This window comes from Balaenoptera acutorostrata, chromosome 1, assembly GCF_949987535.1.
Source record: "Balaenoptera acutorostrata chromosome 1, mBalAcu1.1, whole genome shotgun sequence".
Classification (NCBI taxonomy): domain Eukaryota; kingdom Metazoa; phylum Chordata; class Mammalia; order Artiodactyla; family Balaenopteridae; genus Balaenoptera; species Balaenoptera acutorostrata.
Genome location: NC_080064.1, coordinates 21,025,352 through 21,045,860, shown reverse-complemented (window position 1 = coordinate 21,045,860; position 20,509 = coordinate 21,025,352). Strand labels below are relative to the sequence as shown.

Genomic DNA, 20,509 nt, shown 5'->3' with positions numbered 1-20,509 from the left:
AAAAAGGCATAGCAATGATCTGTTCTTATTTCCCCGTAATGCTTATGTGGCCTTTTCCGGGGGCCTGCGCTGGACCATGGTGCTTCCCCAGCACAGCATCTCACTTCATGTCTCATCCAACCAGTGAAGGGGCAGCTCTTACTGTCATGAGTTTGCAGATGAGGAAATGGCTCAGAGAGGTGGGAGGCCTTCCCAACCTAACACGCAGAACTGGACACAGCCAGTCTCATTCCAGAGCCTGCGTCCTTAACCCCCATACTGCCTGACCAGAAGCACCCTAAAACATCATCTCGTCCAGAGAGAAACTCACGCTGACTCTGTTTTCAGCTTTGATACCCTATAAGGACCTTCTCTAGCTCCGCCTTGTGCAATGATAAGGGCAAGTCCTACGGCTCGGACACACACTCTTCTGTAGCGCCTGCTGTGTTTCCAGAAGCATTTCCTCTTGCATCCACTTCCTCTGTCCTAATAGCCGAACCCATGGCCGGATTCACCTCCCTGAAGCCTTGCAGCTCCCACAGTGATCCTGCTCCTTCCTAACTTAAAGCCCCACTCCCCATCTGTAGCCCTGCACCCAAATTCCTCAGTCAGACATTCTGGCTCCATTCTTCCTGAACTGTGTGACCTTGGGCAAGTGAGCTCACATCTCTGAGCCTCAGCCTTCTTACCTGTAAAGTGAGGCCAATAACAGCACCTACCTAACAGGGTTGTTGTGAAAATCAACTGAGATAATGTAAGGAAAGAACTCAACATGACGCCTGCCTAGGTCCTGAATAAATGTTCCTTTTCACAGTTTGGCCTCATCTCTCCCTCCCTCCCTTCCTTATGTCCATCCACTCGCTCCCTCACCCATCCCAAGTCTCCCCTCTGTCTGGCTGGTTGAAGACTGCCTGGACCAGTCATGGTTCATACACTCTGTTTATGGTATGACCCTTGGCCGCCCCCCACGCCCACTTGGTGCCCCCTACCCAAGACTTACCCCCTGGGAGTGCAGATACTCCACGGTCTTGCCGATGGTGTGCAGGACGAAGCTGGCCTCACGCTCCGAGAAGAATTTCTGCCGTAGGATCTTATCCAGCAGCTCCCCTCCCCGCATCAGCTCTGTCACCAGGTACACGTGTTTGCCATCATCGTACACCTGCCAGAGACCTCACCATCAGGCCCCTCCCCTTGATGCCAGGCCTGGGCCCCTTGGCCACCAGCTCACCAGGACAGGAAGGAAGGAATGACATGAGGCTTGGGCGTGTGTTCTGCTCTATGCTTCAGTCACCCTGGCAGGGCCTTCACCTATCTGGGCCCCTGGACAGGATGCTGGCTCTGTCCTGATGGGCAGGAAAGCTCTCAGAGACTGCCTGGGTCTGAAGTGGAGGGCACTTGGGTGCAGCCGGATCAGAGGCACTAAGGGGGGGTCCCCCCATCCATAAGCAGAGGAGAAGGATCAGAAGTCAAAAGAATGGCAGCCCTGAGACCGGTCCTAGAGTCGAGGGCCCCCGTCCCCAGCCCACTCTCAAGGACCCCCACTTACATCTTTCAGAGTGATGATGTTGGGGTGCTGCCCGTACCGCAGAAGAATCTCAATCTCTTCCGAGGGATCTCGCTTGCTCTTGTCGATGACCTGAGGAGAGGGGTGCGTGTGGTGGTGTCCGAGGGACCGACTCCAGACTCCCTTCCCGCCACAGAGCCCACGCTGCAGGGCGTGGAGTCTCAGCCACACACCTTTCACCCATCCACAGAGCCTCAGGCACCAACCCTCCCCCACCAACGGGCCAGGGCTACATAGCCCCCCACCTCCACCCCGCCAAGCGGTCTCAGCCGAGACAAGGTCGAGAGGCCTACCTTGACAGCATACTCCATGGTGGTGGCCTTGTGGACACAGCGCTTGCACTCGGAGTAGGAGCCCACACCGATCGTCTCTTTTACCACATAGCCGTCGCTAAAAACCAGGTTCTTTCCGTGTAGTTGCTGCAGGAGACCAACAGGTGGGACTGACCCCGAGCTCTAGGATGCAGAGGTCATCCCCCCAGAACCCAAGGCCTTGGCACTGTGGAGATGGCACTGGGCAAGAGGCTGGAGGCCCGGGGTAGAAGGTTGGCTGTGTGACCTCGGGCAAGAATCTGCCCCTCTCTGGGCCTGTTTTCTACACTATATGATGGGCACACTCACTCTCTCCAGGGTGCCTGGCTGCAGTCTGTGGTTAGTGGGTGCTGGAGGGGGCAGGCAATAGGCCACAACACACATGGAGTGGTTTCAAGCTCCGAGAAGCCCAGGCAGGACTGAGAGGGATGCAGGAGTCCTGAGCCAGGTTCCAGCTCTGCCACTTACGTGGCCTTCAGTGAGTTGCCTCCCCTTTCTGGGTGACACAGCCCACCTCAAGGGGTGTCTCGAGGCTCTGAGACATTAACAGTATCAGATGCTGCTATGGTGCTGAGAGTGTGGCAGGCACTATTCCGAGCACTTTTCACCAGGTGACCCACAGCCCGTGGACGGCCCTGGTTCATGTCTGTTGTCCTCACATCCAGTCTGGTTTAACGTTTGTCCGCAACCAAGATATCCCAGGTGGATAATAAATCACAGTCACCTTAACTTTACACACATTAACTCACATAATCCTCGAAACAATCCTTGGAGAAAGGTTTTATCATCACCCCCATTTGCAGATGAGGAAACTGAGGCACTGGGAAGGTGAATGTCCCCTCCACAGTCCCTGACCTTGGAAGCTCTGACCCAGGCAGGGAGCTCCAAAGTCTACATTCTTTTTTATTTTGTTTGTTTGTTTTTTTTTGTTTGTTTTTGTTTTTGTTTGTTTTGTTGCTGTCATTTTGTGGCCGCACGGCGCAGCATGCAGGATTCTAGTTCCCCGACCAGGGATTAAACCCACAAACCCCTGCAGTGGAAGCATGGAGTCTCAACCCCTGAACCACCAGGGAAGTTCCCGAAGTTCACCTTCTTGCCTCTCGACTCTAAATTTCCTACAGAGCCAGGAAAGTGTGCAAATGGGGGACAAGTGGAAGGAGACCCGAGTGGCACGCCACCCACCCCCGTCAGGACCAGCCACTCCCCAGCAGCACCACCCTGGGCACTCCCTGGCATTTACCCAGGCCCTACAATGTCCTGGCCCTGTGTCAGGAACCTCATAACCGTGTTGTTATCCCTGTTTTACAAATGGGGAAACTGAGGCTCAAGGAGGCTGGAGGCCCAGTGGGCTCCACCGTGGCATCAGGGTTTGAACCCAAACCTATCCAAGTCCAGAGCCTGTGTTCTCAGCCGTTCTGCCTTGTGGCTTCTAGGTGGAAAAGGACAACTGAGCAGCAGCCTCCTGCCCCTCACCTGTACCACCGAGTGCAGGGGCGCCTGCATGGCCCGAGGCTTGCCGTCGTCCTCCATCAGGCCAGTGGCCACGAAGCTGAAGCCACGGAACAGCTGATGGGCACCAGCGCTGGGGGGGATGCCTGGGGAGTCTGCAGGGGCAGGAGAGGGATGTGAGCCAGAGGAGGTACCCTTGACCCGAGGCAGCCCAGCAAAGTGGACCCCAGGGGCTTCCAGGCCTGCCTCAGCAGCTGGCCGTGGTGGCAGCCTGGGCAGGGCCCCCCATCCCCGGCCTTAGTTAGCCCATCTGCCCATGTGTGTTTAGAAGAGCCCAGCCCTGACACACAAGGAACAGAAAGACCCTCACCTCCACCACCCGCCCAGGCCAAGGCACTTTATCCCTTCCTGGAGGCCTCCCTGCCTCTGGTCTGCCCCTTCAGGTCCATCTTCTGTGCAGCAGCCAGAGGGATAGTTCCAACCACAAGTCTACCCACTGCCTGTACCCTTCAAATGCCCCCCTCTGCCCTCAGGAGAGCCCAGCTCCTCAGCCTGGCAATGAGGTGCTTGTGAGCTTAGCCTCCTCTCTCCCCACTCCACAGCTCAGCCACGCCAAGCTTCTCAGATCCTTAAGGAAGACTCTGAGCCCCTGCACATGCTGTTCCTGCTAACTACAATCCACTCCTTGTCTATCCTTTGAGGCTCAGCTTACACACTGTCCTCTGAGAAACCCGGCCTCATGCTGCTCCTCCAGCCCCTCGCCCCATTAAGCTGCACTTGTCGTGCTGCCCAGAGCTGTCCTCATGTCTCTTCCCCCACTACAGCCTGAGCCATGTGAAGGCAGGGCCTGGGTCTGTCTTGTTCACCATCAATGCTCCCATGGCTGGCACACAGTAGGGACTTGGTACGTATTTGTCAGATCAACAAATAAAGATGGGACAGACTGCTTGGAGAAGTGCTAAGCTCGCTGACATCAGAGATGTGCAATCCACAGTGAGAAAAGCACCCCCTCTGCTAAACCCGCCCCTCCAGGAGACCTTCCAGAACGAACACTCTTCCCCAATATCTGGCCAAAATGTTAGGATTTACCAAGTTCCCTCCCAGAAGCCCCGTACTTGGCTTCTAGCAGTAACCCCAGAGACTGAGTGGGTCTATGGCTGAGCCCATGTTTCAGATGAGTCACTGAAGCCCAGTGGTCAGAGTAGCCAAAGCCGATTCCCACACTCGCCCCTGACCTGTGGGCACTATCACTCCTGCTGCCAGACCGTCTCCACCTCATGTGTTTGCCGGGTCAGATACTTTAGCCCTGACGTGAGTGTGAGCCTGATGTGTCTCGTCTTTCCAGGGGGCTGAAGATGCCCAGGGTAGGGGTCCCGACTTCTCTGCTGCGGCCTTCACCCCCACCCCCCTCACCCAGGCACAAAGAGGCCCATAGAGTCCCGGAGTGGGACGACCAGGCAGAATGAGATGGAGACAAGGAGTCAGAGACCCATCCACCTGTCTGCCCACACACCTGGGCCTGCCGCAGCCCTGACCACCCCTGTGCCCCGAGGCCCCTGACTCCTGCTTCCCTCCTGTACCAGTCCAAGACAAACCGGACAAAGGGCGCACCCTTGGGCGTGCGGGATGTGAACTCAGTGTCAAAGTAGAAGGTGTCATCGGGTTGTGCCACAGCCGGCTTGAAGGGTGGCTTGATCTCGCGCCGGTACAGCTTCTGCAAGGCGGGGCGGGCACACTGGTCACCTCGGCACCTCCACAGCCTGCCAGTGGCCCCGTGCAGGAGTCAATGGCCTGGATGGAGCACAGGCTATGCAGACAGGGCAAAACCGCTTGCCCTTGGGAGGCCAGCCCATGCCTCCAAGGCCATGGTGTCACCTCTGCTTCTTATGGGAGGCCCTAGGCAGTAGAAGCCCCCTCCGACCACAGGTGAATCCCTGACTGGGGCTCTGGGGTGGACAGACACACTCACATTCCAGTCAATGGTGGAGTAGAAGACATGCCGCTTGATTTCCTCTGCCCCATCAGGGCCGGAGCCTGAAAAAGCCCAGATGAGAGGTCTGCCCTGGGATGCTCCAACCCGCAGGCACCCGCCCTGTCCTCCGAGCAGCCTCGCCTCACTGTGGTCTGGGACCAGTGGCTGGGCTCACGCTGCCCCAAATCCATCCAGCCATCACCCTGAGGCCTACTGCCCACTCAGCATTTTCCACTGTCTGGAGCCCCTCTATGAACAAGCTCCAACGTACTGACAGGAGAAGGAAAGCCCAGAGAAGAGAGGCCAGGCAACTTGCCCAAGGCCAAAGTCAGGACAGGCCGCACCTGTTCCAAGATCTGCAGGGGGCCCCCACCTCCCTCCCAACTCAGGCCTCATCTTGCTGCTCTTATCCCATTGCCCTTGTCAGCCACCAGACAGGCTCTCACTCCATTCAAGCCCAGGGACCTGGACGGGACCTTACAAAGCTGGTCATGATCCAGGTGAACCCAAGAGCCAAGGAGCCAACACATACTGAGCAGCTGCTCCAGGCACATTCGTGTGACTTCATTTAATCAACAGAGCTTGGGGCTTCCCTGGTGGCGCAGTGGTTGAGAATCTGCCTGCCAATGCAGGGGACACGGGTTCGAGCCCTGGTCTGGGAAGATCCCACATGCCACGGAGCAGCTGGGCCCGTGAGCCACGGCTGCTGAGCCTGCGCATCTGGAGCCTGTGCCCCGCGACGGGAGGGGCCGCGATAGAGAAAGGCCCGCGCACCGCGATGAAGAGCGGTCCCCGCACCGCGATGAAGAGTGGCCCCCGCTTGCCGCAACTGGAGAAAGCCCTCGCAGGAACCGAAGACCCAACACAGCCAAAAATAAAATAAATAAATAAATAAATAAATAAGAAAATCCTTTAAAAAAAAAAAAAAAAATCAACAGAGCTTGAGATCACTGTCCTCCATGGAGACGAGGACCTAGGGCTCTGGGGGGAGAAGTCAACTGCCTTGGGTCACTTCGCTCACAAATGGTACTCACTTGATCAACAAATATTTGTGGAGGGACCACTGTGTACCAAGCAGTGGGGTCCTGTCATGGGGCTGGGACTGGGACCTGAGCCTCTGACGCCTGGGCTCGTGCTCCTCCCGTGCAGGGCCTCTGTCCTCATCCCCCGGGGGAGCAGAGATGACTCAGTTCCTGCCTTCCCCCTACACACAGGTCACCCCACTGCCCCAAACGCCACACATGGAGCCAGAAAGCAGGGTGGCCGGGGGCATTGTCTCCCCACACAAAGGACAACGGCCTCTTTCAGCCCCAGATGTGGCCCCGTGGCCTAGGCCGCAGCTGTACCCCGCTCCCCTCCCCTGAGCTGGGGCTGCTTACCGAGTCGGTTGGCAGGATTCCGCTTGAACAGGGACCGCAGGAGGCTCTGGGCTTCTGTGCTCAGAAACTGCGGCATGCCTAGCTTTGCCCTGAAATGGCCCGCGGGTCTCATCAGGGCAGAGCCCCGCCCCAGAGGCCCCGTATCACCTCCCACCTCTGTCCACGTCTAGTTTCCAGCTCAGTCCAGACAAGCCATCCTCAAACTCCCCTCCCAAAGATTCAGGGATTCCCCTCCCACAGGCCCCTATGGGTGAAAAGGGAGCCCTAGGAAGCACAATGCTCAACCCAGAGGAGTGTCTCATTAATGGGGAATCTGAGGCAGGTGCAGGGTGTTACTCTGGCCCCCAAACTGGGGCCAGGCGTGGAGGAGACCCTGAGGTGTCAGAGAGGGGCTGGAGCTTACTTCAGAATCAGTGTCATGGTCTCCTTCCGGTCCTTTCCCTGGAAGGGCAGGGAGCCCGTCAGCATCTCAAACTGCAGAGAACAAGGGTCTGTTCAGGCTCTGGTCCCATCTCCCAAGCCCCCCCACCTCCTCCCACCCCGGCCACTCAGCTCCATGCCTAGGAGGTCCACCTGGATTAAGAACTGTGTCTGTCCCTCCCCGCTCTGTCAATCAGACCATGAGGAACAGTACTAGGGGTCCAAAGCCGGGGAGAGGCCCAGCACAGGGCTGGGGGCACCCCAGGTGGGGCTGAGCCTGGAATCCTTCCAAGGAAGGAAACTGCAGCTGGGTGGAGGGTGAGGCCAGCTTAGCTGTGAGAGGACAAGAGGAGAGCCTTAGAGACCATCATCCACCCCCTTACACAGATGGGGAAACTGAGGCCCAGGGCCTGGGCTGGATGCTTTATCCCTGCCTGGGCACTCACCATCAACACCCCATAGGACCACCAGTCTGCACTGTGGGTGTGGCCCTGGCGGTTGACGACCTCGGGGGCCATGTACTCCACCGTCCCACAGAAGGAATAGGCCTTCTTCTCGTGGTCAATGGCCTCCTTGCTCAAGCCGAAGTCTGTGGCAAGGAGGGCAAGAAGACACATCTTCAGGACCCCCTGCCTTCCTCGCTGCCACTCCCTGCACACCTATCCCTCCTGCCCAGAGGCCTGAGGGCATCACCCCCCATCACACTCAGGAGGAAGCTGAGGCTCAGGGAGGTTAGGTGACCTGCCCAAGGTTACACAGTGGGGAGCTGGGATTCAAACCCAGGCCCTTCCAGGTCTGGGGCCTGGGCTTTTGACCGCTTCCAAGCGCCTGGCATAGCCCCTCAGAAAAAGCGGATCCCCTGGCACTCAGCCCAGGCCCATCAAGAGCCCATCCTGCCCTCCCCTGAAACCGGAGGGGTCAGGTGCCCTCCACTCACCAGTGAGTTTGATGTGGCCTTCCTCATCCAGAAGGATGCTGCAATGGAGAGATGGGAGTCAGGGCCCCTCAGCTGTGGGCCCTCGGTGGGTTCAGGGGACACCACGGGGCCTGTGGGGGTCGGGTCCAGCCCAGAGAAGGGATCCACCCAGGGCTGCTCATCTGATGAATGGGCAGGTGGAGCGGGTGTTGGTGGTGCCCTGTAGGTGTGTTGCCTACCTTCTTGCTAATTCTTGAAACAACTGTGTGAGGTAGGTACTTTCATGGCCCCATTTTAACAATGGGGAAGCTAAGGCTCAGGGAGGTTAAATAACTCCCCCGGTCATAGAGCTAGTAGGTGGTAGAGACAAGATTTGAATTCGGGTCTGCCTGACTCTAAAGCCACATCTCATTCTACCTCAGCACCTGCCCCTGGCTCCCAAGTTACCACTTGAGGATATTCAGATGTTAAGGAAAATTCTAGAGAGGGCCATATCAAGGAATGACCTTCAATGGTGGCATCTCAGATGTCACACTGGACTAGCAAAAAAAGTAGGCAACACCCAGGCACAGAGGTACCTGGCCCTTGGTAATGGCAGTACTAGAGATCAGGCAGCCCCTCGGGTGAGCCTGCTGCCTCCACCACTCTGCTCCACCCACCCGTTCATGGGGCAGCCCATCAGGCTGGCTCTGTCCCCCAGCGGGCTGGCTCTGTCCTAGAAGAGGGCCCAGGGCCTGCCTCTGCACACCCTAGGGAGGCCGGGCGCGGCTGGGCCTTCACTCACTTCTCAGGCTTCAGGTCTCTGTAAATGATGCCCAGGCTGTGCAGGTGGTCCAGGCCCAAAGCCAGCTCGGCCAGGTAAAATTTCACATCCTCCTCCGTGAACATAACCTGCAAGAGGCGGGAGAGGGCTGCAGCTGGGATCGCTTCTCGCTCAGGAGCTGGGGCACTGGGCAGTCAGCAGCTTCCCAGTCCTCCTTCGAGATTCCAGTGCCGTACACCCTGCTCTGTATGAAGGGGTCTGAAGAATAAAATGACTAGCATCCAAGTCACTCATGGTAGCACTGAAATGCAAACAGCGAAAGGCTGGAAACAACCCAAGGGTCAAGCAGTAGACTAGAATAAACTCTCTCCCCCCATAACGGAGTGCTGTGCAGCCATGAACTAGAACAAGGATTCCTCCATGTTCTGATATGGATCCGTCTCCAAGATACACTGCTGTGAAAAAAGCAAGATACAGAACAGCATATACAGAACAGTACTTTGTATGTAAGAAAGTAGGGGTCAGGATTCAGAACACACAATGAATTGGTTTGTATTTCCAAAGAAACGTGGGAAGCTTAGATAAAAACCAATAAAATGTTTATCTGTGGGGGGTTGGTAGAGGGGGCTGGAGTGGGAGGAAGACTTCTCAATGAATATTTTTCTTTTCAATCATGTATTATCTATTTAAACGTTAAAATAACATTTTAAAAATTTAAAAAGTTTGGTTCTCTTCTAAAGTTTAAGTTGTATTAATGGTCTCATTTTTATATTTGGCTCAAATTCTTTTTTTTTTAAATAAATACATTTATTTATTTATTTATTTTTGGCTGCGTTGGGTTTTTGTTGCTGCATGCGGGCTTTCTCTAGCTGTGGCGAGCGGGGGCTACTCTTCGTTGCATTGCATGGGCTTATTGCAGTGGCTTCTCTTGTTGCAGAGCACAGGCTCTAGGCACACGGGCTTCAATAGTTGTGGCATGTGGGCTCAGTAGTTGTAGCTCGCGGGCTCTAGAGCGCAGGTTCAGTAGTTGTGGCGCCTGGGCTTAGATGCTCCACGGCATGTGGGATCTTCCCAGACCAGGGCTCGAACCCATGTCCCCTGCATTGGCAGGCGGATTCTTAACCACTGCGCCACCAGGGAAGTCCTCAATTTCTTTTCTTTTTTTTTTAAAAGGAATTCCTTTATTTTTATTATTTATTTATTTATTTATTTATTTTTGGCTGTGTTGGGTCTTCGTTTCTGTGCAAGGGCTTTCTCTAGTTGCGGCAAGCGGGGGCCACTCTTCATCGCGGTGCGCGGGCCTCTCACTATCGCGGCCTCTCTTGTTGCGGAGCACAAGCTCCAGATGCGCAGGCTCAGTAGTTGTGGCTCACGGGCCCAGTTGCTCCGCGGCATGTGGGATCTTCCCAGACCAGGGCTCGAACCCGTGTCCCCTGCATTAGCAGGCAGATTCTCAACCACTGCGCCACCAGGGAAGCCCCTCAATTTCTTTTATGTGAGTTCAAAATCCTTTTGGTTAACTGGACATAATGTTAAAGCCTCTAGCTTTCTAGGTGGATTTGGGCTTCTCTGCATCCCTCATAGCCCTGCCCAGAGAAGCCCTGAAAGAATGGAGGTGAAGAGGTGAGAGCCACCCTTAGCTTCCTGGAATCAGGGCAGCATCAGATCCAGAGCCTGATTCTCCTCAGACCATCTTGGGGGAAACTCTCAGAGGCTTTGCCAGGGAATGGCCTCTGTCCCAGGATGGGTCAGGGACGGCTGGGTAGGTCTGAGGAGTCCCAGGTTGAGGTCTCACTGTCATGCCAGCTCCATCCTGGTGCCCTGGCAGTGGGGTGTCAGCTCACCTCTTTAGAGAGCCGTGTGAAGAGGTCCCCGCCACGCAGGAAGTCCAGAATAAGGTAGAGCTTGCCCTCGGTCTGGAAGGCTGGGGAGAGAGGAAAAGGCCATGGTGGAACCAGCTGGGCCCTGGGCCCTGCCCCTCTGATCCCAGCTCCCTTAGCCTGCTGGGTGGCAGAGAGGGCAACATACAGGGAAGGCAACAGCCCACCAGCAAGGGCAAAGGCTGGCAGGTAGGGTAGAAGCTCAGGTAGGGTCTGCAGTCTCACCGTAGTGCAGCTTCACCACAAATGGGTGGTTTACATCAGCCAGGATGTCTCTCTCCATCTTGGTCCGAACGCGGTCACGCACTGGTCAGAGGAGGAAGGCGGTTACCAAGGGTCTGGCCACCCAACACAGCTATCCCCAGCCCTGGCTAAGAAGGACCCTCTTTTCTACTTGTTCCTCACGTCTCTCGACAGGGCCCAGGGCTGGCCCTTGGTGCCCTGCCCATCTCTCTAGCCCTGTCTCTTGCCATGCCCCAAGGAGGCCATTCAATCCAGCCAGTTTAAGCAACCTGTTCCTTGTGTGCCCTTAGCCTCTGCCCCCGTGGCTCCCCCTGGGATGCCTTCATCAGCCCCCTCTCCATCTGGCATAAAAATCCCCAATTCCAGTCCAGGGCAGATTCTCTGGGCCTGAAATTCAGACTCATGGGTCTCAGCAGGCATCCCACAAACACTTTTTTTTTTTTTTAAAGAGTAAAAGTCCCGGGACTTCCCTTCCCTGGCGTTTCAGTGGTTAAGAATCCGCCTGCCAATGCAGGGGACATGGGTTCAAGCCCTGGTCCGGGAAGATCCCACATGCCGCGGAGCAACTAAGCCCGTGCGCCAAAACTACTGAGCCTGAACTCTAGAGCCCTCAAGCCACAACTACTGAGTCCACGTGCCGCAACTACTGAAGCCCGCGCACCTAGAGCCCGTGCTCCGCAACGAGAAGCCATTGCAATGAGAAGCCCACGCACCACAATGAAGAGCAGCCCCCGCTCGCCGCAACTAGAGAAAGCCCGCACGAGCAACAAAGACCCAACACAGGGGCTTCCCTGGTGTCGCAGTGGTTAAGAATCCTCCTGCCAATGCAGGGGACACAGGTTTGAGCCCTGGCCCGGGAAGATACCACATGCCGCGGAGCAACTAAGCCCGTGTGCCACAACTACTGAACCTGCGCTCTAGAGCCTGCGAACCACAACTATTGAGCCTGCGTGCCACAACTACTGAAGCCCGTGCACCTAGAGCCCGTGCTCCACAAGAGAAGCCACCGCAATGAGAAGCCCACGCACCACAACGAAGAGTAGCCCCCGCTCACTGCAACTAGGGAAAGCCTGTGCGCAGCAACGAAGACCCAACGCAGCCAAATATATAAATAAATAAATAAATAAATAAATAAATAAATAAAAAGACCCAACACAGCGAAAAATAAATAAATCAAATAAATAAATTAAAAAAAAAAAAAGGCTACTCCCATGTGAGCCCACACCCTGTGAGGCTACAACCCACGCTCTCCCGGGCTCCCTGGTCACAGCACCAACTGCACCGCGCTGCAGAGTCTGCTCAGCCTCTCCTGCCCCAGCCTGGGAGCCCTTCGCGGCATTTTTCTCCTCCTACCATCCCTCCTGGGGAAGGACTCCCATCCCTACCAGGCTGGCCTTGGGGTACCACAGCTGCATCACCCCACAGACAGCCCTTTGTGGCTCCATGACCCCAAGGCCAAGACCTCCTCTTCTCCGCCGCCCCCCACCCCAGCCGGGGCCCGCGTCCCCTGGTCAGTGACCACACCGGTTCCCAGGCTGGTCAAAGAGACACTACCCAGCCCAAAGCCCACTCCCAACCACCCTCACGCCCTCTGCAAGTCCAGGGGTTCTAGACCAGGGTTCAGCTCCCTTCTCTGAGCCCATCCATCTCTGCGGCCTTGCCTTCACCCACCCTCTCCTACCCACCCAGCTGCCTCCTTTCTCGGGTTCCCTCCTCTCCTCTCACGCCCTTCTCCACCCCAAGACGTCTCCCTCTGACTCTCCTAGCATTGCGAAGCAACTCTGCTGACAGAACAAGGCCCCCCGCAAACACAGTGCACTCACCCCCTGCCTCCTTCCACTCACCTTCAGCTACAGTCAGCACCTGGCTTAAGGGGAGCGGGAAGGGGTGGGGTTAATCCCCAGAAGTCTGTTCTTCTGAATGGACCCTGTCTTTGCCATCAGGTGAGGTGGGGGATAAGGAGCGGCTGAGAATAGGCCTGTTTCTCTACCTTCAGACTAGGTACTCCTGGTGACAGAGCTATCTCCTCCATCAGACCCAAGGCCCTTGAGAGCTGGGCTGTCTCCTTCAATCTGTGCCCAGCCTGGGCTCCGCATGGGGGAGGTACCCCCCACTCACCTTTCAGTGTCGCCTTCTTTAGTACCTTCATGGCATACAGGTGCCCACTGTCAGGCCGGGTGACCTTCCGCACCAGGAAGACCTGAGAAGGCAGCGGGGGGGAAAGCAGGGGAGGAGCTGGGCGGGGGGCCGAACACATCAGCTCCCATGCTCCAGGTCCCAGGCTGACCTCCAACTTCCCTAAGCACCAAGTTGACCTTGTGTCCCCACTGGGTACCACGGTGACCTCTCTCCTCCTCCCCTTAGACCCATCAACCCTTGCCCTCTGATCTTTTGAGCTCCAAGGTGACCCTCCCACCTGCTCTCTGACATGACCAGTGTTGCCCTTCCAGCTGTGGGCTCAGGACTCACTTTGCCAAAGGATCCCTGGCCCAGAACCTTGAGGAGCTCAAAATGGGATGGGTCGGCCTTCTCAGAACCAGCCTTGACATGGTGCGTGATGGAGATCTCCTTGAGGACGTCCTCATCCTGATGGAGGAACAGAGCTGGTGAGCACAGTGGGCCCCATTCAGGTCAGCATAGGGCATGTCCCCCCATCCAAGTCTACTCCCACCGGATCTCAGCAGACAGCGTCCTGCAGGCCCAACCAGCCAGCTACCCTGACAGGGCCTCCCAGTTCATCAATAGCAAAAGCCGGGGAGGGTCAAACTACCAAGGTGCCAGGTCAGGTGAGCTCCTATTCCTCCTGCTGCTCCAGGCTGCTCAGGCCCAGAGGGGTGCCCAGGCTCGGCCAGGTGGAGGCAAGCCCAGGCTCGGCCAGGTGGAGGCAAGCCCAGGCTCTGGCTGAGGCCCACGAACCTGCCCCAGGTCCTCCCTGTGAGGCTCCCCTCCCCCTGCTGCAAAGGTTTTCGTTTTGCCACAATAGGAAGTAGGGTTTGTTCTCATACTGGGAAGGCACAACTGGGCTTTCGTTCCTGGTCAAGATGGAAGATGGGCTCTCTCTGGCTAGAAGAGGGCTGAGATACACAAGAACCCAAGAGTCACCTCAGACTCCCCCACCAACCGGTAAGTGCCAGTCTGGGGTGGGTAGGAGCTAAGGCCAGAGACTCTATGCTCCACCCTCTGAAACTTCCTTCATATAAGTCTACTAGAAACTCCTTGCCATGTCCCAGTTGTTCTAGGACCCCTCTGCTCTCCCTCCAATCTGTCGATATGGCCCTGGAGCCCTGAAGTGCCTCCTCACCTCCCCAGGAAGCAAGTCTGGGCAGGGTCCAGTCACCCAGTAGGGACAGGCATGGGCAAGGAGAGCCCAGAGCCAGCTGAAGCTAAACTGGCTTCCAAGGCACCTGCTCCAAGGGCCACAGTCAGGCCAGGCCCAGACATCTGGGCACACTCACCGAGTCCTGCCTGGGGCCAGAGCCAGGGCCAGGGGCAGGAAGAGAAGTCTGGCTGATCCTGGGCCGCTGCTTCCTGGGCAGCCAGGGGAGCAGGGCCCAGAGCCGCAGACGGGGCAGCTTGGGATCCTGCTCCATCCGCCCGGGCCGGGCCGAGGCACCATGGCAGGAGCAGGCAGCGTCCGGGGCTGCTGCGGAGGTGGCCAGGCCCAAGGCGGATGTGCAGGGTGAAGGCGGGGGCTGGGCCCAGCCCAGGACTGCCAATCACTCAGGGCCTGTGGTTTCCCAGCTCCCTTACCACGCTCCCTTCCTCTCTCTTCCCCCTCCCCATTGCCTGAGGGCTGCCCTCTGGCCCTCCTCCCCGTCCTCCCTGTGGGCCTTCAAAGGGAAAGCCCCACGCCAACCCAGCTACTGAGGAGTAGATAGGTACCCAACAGGGAGAGACAGGCAACTAACTTGTAGAGGCAGATAAAGAGGGACACCCAACAGGCAGAGGCAGGCATCCTACAGGTGAAGACAGATGGGTACCTAGGAGTACCTAGGAGTAGATAGGTACCCAACAGGCAGAGGCAGGCAACCTACAGGTGAAGACAGATGAAGGCGGGCATCCAACAGATGGGTAGGAGAGTCCACATGCCCAACAGGCAGGGATGGATAGGGGCATGTGCCCAACAGGCAGAGGTAGGAAGAACACACATCCAACAGGCAGAGACAGATGGGGACATGTACCCAACAAGCGGAGGCAGGAAGGGGCTCATACCTAATAGGCAGAAGTGGACAGAGACTCATACCTAACACGCAGAGGCAGATGGGGACACATATCCAACAGGCAAAGGTAGATGGGGACATGTACCCAACAGGCAGAGACAGATGGGGATCCAACAGGCAGAGGCAGATGGGGGCTGCATCCAACAGGTGGAGACAGATGGGGACATGTACTCAACAGGCAGAGACAGAAGGGGACACAACCCAACAGGCGCCCAGCACGTGACATGTACCCAACAGGTGAAGACAGACACTCATGAGGTGGAGACAGAGACAGGAGCTCAACAACAGAGGCAGGTGGGCAGCAGCCAGCATCAGTGAGGCCCAAAGAGACTGACAGATACGCAGGGCAGACACACAGGCAGGAAAGACACACAGACACCCCGAGAGTCAGACCCTGGGCTTAAGGGAAGACCTCCAGGTTCTTGCTGGTGTGCCTGGGGGCAGGAAAGCGGTGAGGGGACATCACCTGAAAACTTGCAGCGCTTGGGAGAGCAGTCTGGTATTTGTGGCAGACTCATCTCTGAGGAATTCCATTTCTTTGGAGTTTCCTTCCCATGCTATGGCCTGAGAGGCCCAGGATCAAGACACTGGAGACCGAGATGGATGTCTCCTGAGTGTAAACTGATGGCTTTGATCCAAATATCCCAAAGCTGTCATCCCCCACTTCAGGAACAAGAAACTGAGGCCCACAGGACAGTGACTCACCCAGGCTCAAAGTGAAGAGGTGGCAGAGCCAGCTCAAACCCAAGTCCTTCCCCTGGTTACTGCCTGGCCTGGGGTCAGCAGACCTCAAGTACCAGGAAAGCGTGGGCAGGTAAGTCAGTCAGAGCCACGTCCTGCCTTTCCAATCCTGCCCGCTCCCTTAGTACCAGGACAGTCTGGGGACTTCCCATTCTAGATGTTGACCCTCAGAGACACAGCCCCATCTTCAGGGGACCCTGAACAGCCACAGAAGCTGCAGTCACAAAAAGCTGCAGGCTAATCAGGCCCCTGAGTGTAACCCAGTGGGTGGGACAGGCAGAAAGCCCAGCTCAGAGAGGGGCTGGGGAGGGCCAAGACCACAGAGCAACCTCTACCCACCCCATCCTGAGGTCTGAATCTCCACCTGTCTGTCTGCCTCTGACTGAGAACACTCCCTGGGGACACAGGCAGTCACCCGGAAACCCCAGGGGACACAGCCACCCCCAAACCCATTCCTTGCCCAGAGTCATGACAGACCCCGCTGGAGACAGGCCAACCCTCTGCTCACCTTTCTGGGACAGGGGAGTGAGTCTCTCTCAACTCTGGGGAAATCTGCTGGGGTCTGCATGGTGGGGCCCAAGCCGGCGGCCACAGGGCCCAGTTACTTCCCTTACTTCTGCTTTTTCAGCTTTCCTGGCCCAGAAGGCAGGGTCCCTGACCCCCTCCTTCTCACTTCCCCCTCTGCAGGGAGGAGGGACAGAAGATGGCTTAGGCTCCCCTGCTAAGGAGGGGACAGTGCAGACCCCAAACCCAGGGCTCCAGGGTGGGCCCAGAGAGACACCCCTCATCTCCTCTGATCCTAAGGAAAGGAGACTAGAACACAGACAGAAGTTACAAGGAGATGAGGCAGTGACACAGTGGGTACCCCACACCTGCCAACATCCCCTGGAGAGAATGGGGGGCAGAAGTCACCAAGGCCACCATCTCTGACTGTCCCGGTCCAGAGCATGGGCACTCCTTCCCCCGTAGTGACCTTCCCATGGCTGGGCCCACCCAAAATGGCAGCCCACAGAGCAGGCACCGCCCTGCCCTAAGAAGCCTGCCAGCCCAGGGCCCTGGGACGGGCAAGGGGGCAGAAGGCCCTAGCATGGACCTCACAGAGGCCTGAGAGGAGGAGCAGGTAGCCATGGGGCAGGGGTTGACCAGGCCCAGCCCTTTGCCACATGGCCTCACCACATCACTCACACCAGTACACCCACAGAAACTGACACACACAAATGCACACAGTCTGATGATCGGAAACCATTTCCACAGACATCCCCTATGTGGAAACGCTCCCACGTACACCGAACTTCCCCTTCCATTCCCCACAGGGCCTCCAATAACTGTCTGATGACGGCCTGCTGGGCGTTGTGAAAGATGCTTCCTTAGACTGAGGCCTCTCACTGTACTCCAGCTTCTTCTGGAGCGTCTGGGGTCTGGAGGCTGGGGCAGTCCTGAGAGCCCCAAAGCTCTCTGGGCCAGTGCTGGCTGGGCTGCCCCAACCCTTGCATCCCTCAGAAGCAAAGGAAGACTCTCCATGGCTAGCAGGGTACAGGAAGGGACAACAGGAAGGAAACTATCTCGGAACTGCCTTCACTGAAGGGAATGTGCAGGGCCTGTGAGGCCGCTGGTGGCAGGAGTAGGGAGGACAGCACCAGACCCCACCCCCTGGTCCCTGCCCCATTCCCCCTATAGATACTTCCTCTTATTTACTTCCTCCCACAAGGCAGCTGGAGAGAAGCCCAGATCCCCCCCACCTGATCCCTGGCCCGTAGGGTCCCCACACTGGGCCTCCCTCCAGCAGCTGCAGCCCAAGCCCACCTGCTGATCTCTGGCCCTAACGGACACCAACAGCCCCTCCCCCAGCTGGCATCATCTGCAGGGCCTCCCAGGACTGCCCCCTCTGGTGGGACAGATGTCCCCAGACGCCTCTCCCAGCATGCCTCTGGGCAGGTGAGGAGGGATCTACATTTCCCAGGCATCCTTGATAGGGGAGCTGGCTTTGGGCCCGAGGCCAGGACTGGCATGGAATGACAATGAGAATTGTGCCTATTAATTGAACATTTATTGCATGAAGTCATTCTTTCCCTCAACTTTTGCTGGTGTGGATTCTGCCAGGCCCTGTGTCCTAGCTCCAAGGGAAGTACTGTCATCCCATTTCAGAGAGGAGAAAACTAGACTCAGATAGAAAGTGACTTGCCCAAGGCCACATGGCCAGAAAGGGGGAGAGCTCAGGGCAAAATCAACCTGTTTACTTCCAAAGCCCACACTCTAAGCATTTCATTATCACCTTCCTTGCAAGGCCTGCCAGCCTGCCTCCCCTCTGGAAACCACTCACAGCTACTGGCCCGCTGCTCTGTCCTCAGGCCAGGAACAGACACTAGGAGGCGCACATGTTAAGGCAGACTCTGGCCTTGTCCTCAGGCAGCTCCCCAAAATAAATACACAATAACAAAACACAACTATCCTGGGACAGAGTGCAGTCAAGGTGCTGTAGGTGCCCAGAGGCTCTAACTATCTGCCTGGGGTGAGGTCCAGGAAGACAGGGCAGTCCAGCTGGACCCTGAAGATGAACAGGAGTTGGCCAGGCAGAAAGGAGGAAAAATTTAGACACTCTGTGTAGGAAGAGACCAGCGTGGAAAAGAGGCTTGAGGCCAGGAGTACAGCGTGGGAAGTTAAGAACCATCTACTCACTAGCTGAGTATTCCCAGGCAAACCTCTTTCCCTGTCTGAGCCTCAGTTTCTTCTTCTATAAAATAGAGGTCAAAACTAGATTGTTCCACCCTCAAAAGATTGTTTCTAGAAGCAAAATGGGCCACAGAAACAAAGGGACGTGGTAAACAGAACTCCCTGGATTACACGGGCACTCTTACTGCCGCAGGGTCTCCTCTGGGAAGGCTGAAGGGACAGAACCCAGCAGGTCTCAGGTGCTGGGAGGGTGGGCTAGGCTGCCCTGGCCAGTCCCAGGGAAGTTCCCCCCAACACCTGAAGCTCCCAAGGCTCCCCGAAGTCCACAGTCACATCCTGCCTGAGCTCCAGCCAGGGGGAGCATGAGGGATCCGGGAGGGATCAGGGTTTCATAAACAGGAAGAGAGGAGGGGAGGGGGGAGACGCTCAGCTCTCAAAATAGACCTGCAGGAGCTTCAAAGGGGTCCAGCTCCGGAGATAGCCGGGGTGGGGGCCTGGGGCACCCAGTCCACCCCCAGGAAGGGAGGGAGGGTGAATGGAGCTCCAGCGTGCCTGAGGGCACCAGGTGCACTCCAGGAGCTCTCACCCTAGACTGCAGTCCTCACTATGGCTGCTAAAACCCCAATCTCCCCCTCTGCCTGAAATGGATAAAATAAACAAGCATTAAACACCCATATTATGCCTCACACCCTGTTGGATTCTTCACTTTATACACATCACATTCCCTCCTCTGGGTGGCCCTGAGGGGTGGACTCTATTCTTTTACAGAAAAGACATCTGAGCCTCAGAGGGGCATATCACTTGCCCATGGTAACACAGCAAACAAGAAAGAGGGGCAGGATTCTGAACTCAGAGCGCCTGCCTCCCAAGTCCCCCTCCAAGTCAGGCCTCTCCTCCACCTGGAAGGCCCACTTCTCTCTCCAGCTGCCCAAATCCTGCCTTTTGAGGCCCAGCCAAATGCCGGCTCTGCAGGGAAGGTGACCTGGTGCCCCACGGCCCACCCCAACTCTTCCTCTTCTGCCACACACAGCAGTGACTGTCCTTCTGGTCCACGCTCAGCCCTGAGTTCAGATGCCACTGGCTGGGTTCCCCGGGATGCGCTCATCTCATCATGCCCCCAAGAGACATGTAGGAAGGTGGTATATTTCACTGCCCACTATGAGGCCTGGAGCAGAATGGAGGTCTTAGGTGCCCACAGCCTGTTCTTCCCCATCACAGCGCCCTCCACACAGCTTTCCTGTTACTACCATTCCCCCAACACTGGGAACTCCCTGAGGGTGGGTGTTGAATTCATTTTGGGGTCCCCAGTGCTACAGCAGGGTGCACTGAAAGTCTGATGTTGCAAAAAATAAACCAGCCTGCTGCCAGCTTGTTCCACTGAACAAAGGGATGAGGTCCTGACCACAGGCTGAGCGCTCCCTGGTGTGTTGAGCCAAGAAGTGGGCACTGGGGATGCTAGGAGGTTCTGGAGCAATGGAGAAGGTGAATGAGCAGGTGCTGAGGAATGATGGAACTTGGGGTCACAGGGACCCAATGCTCCTCCTCTTCAGCACTCAGTGTGTTTCCTGGGCTGGGAGGAGTGTGGGTTCTCTGGTCAAGCAAGACCTGACCCTATCGCCCACCAGCTATTTGACCTTGGGCCTCAATTTTCTCATCTGTAAAATGGGGAGAGTTAACCTCCAGGGGTGTTATGAGAACCAAATGCAAAGCTCCTGATATGGCGCTTTCTCTCCCTTTAACATGGCATTCGAGGTTCTCCCTGACCCATCATGTCCAGCCACGTCTCCCTTCCCACCCCAGGATCTGCTCTAGAGCAAGAAGGAGTCACAGGCTTGGGATCAAATGTAGGTTGCCCGCCTGGGTAAGTTCCTGCCCTTTCCCAACCAGCCTCTCTAGCACTGAGGTGAGAAGCTGCACTCACCACCAGCTCCCTCAAAGCTGCAAGCACCTCTGCAACTCCCAGAACCATAGCCCCAAGATCTGAACATCCTGGGTCTTCACT

General features: G+C 56.7%; 1 protein-coding gene across 2 annotated transcripts in view; it reads right to left on the bottom strand.

The window, feature by feature from the left end:
* The window catches only part of RPS6KA1 (ribosomal protein S6 kinase A1), a 37,436-nt gene that overhangs the window by 9,359 nt on the left and 7,568 nt on the right, over positions 1-20,509 (bottom strand). For both annotated transcript variants that reach the window (XM_057527459.1, XM_057527463.1), the window contains 15 exons: positions 13,346-13,462; positions 12,995-13,076; positions 10,859-10,939; positions 10,598-10,677; positions 8,775-8,881; positions 8,012-8,049; positions 7,521-7,663; positions 7,058-7,128; positions 6,655-6,743; positions 5,273-5,337; positions 4,915-5,017; positions 3,328-3,458; positions 1,837-1,962; positions 1,526-1,615; positions 980-1,138 (listed from right to left, as the gene is read on the bottom strand). In XM_057527459.1, the coding sequence (XP_057383442.1) occupies positions 980-1,138; positions 1,526-1,615; positions 1,837-1,962; positions 3,328-3,458; positions 4,915-5,017; positions 5,273-5,337; positions 6,655-6,743; positions 7,058-7,128; positions 7,521-7,663; positions 8,012-8,049; positions 8,775-8,881; positions 10,598-10,677; positions 10,859-10,939; positions 12,995-13,076; positions 13,346-13,462 (1,482 nt within the window). The remainder of the gene's footprint in view (positions 1-979; positions 1,139-1,525; positions 1,616-1,836; positions 1,963-3,327; positions 3,459-4,914; positions 5,018-5,272; positions 5,338-6,654; positions 6,744-7,057; positions 7,129-7,520; positions 7,664-8,011; positions 8,050-8,774; positions 8,882-10,597; positions 10,678-10,858; positions 10,940-12,994; positions 13,077-13,345; positions 13,463-20,509) is intronic.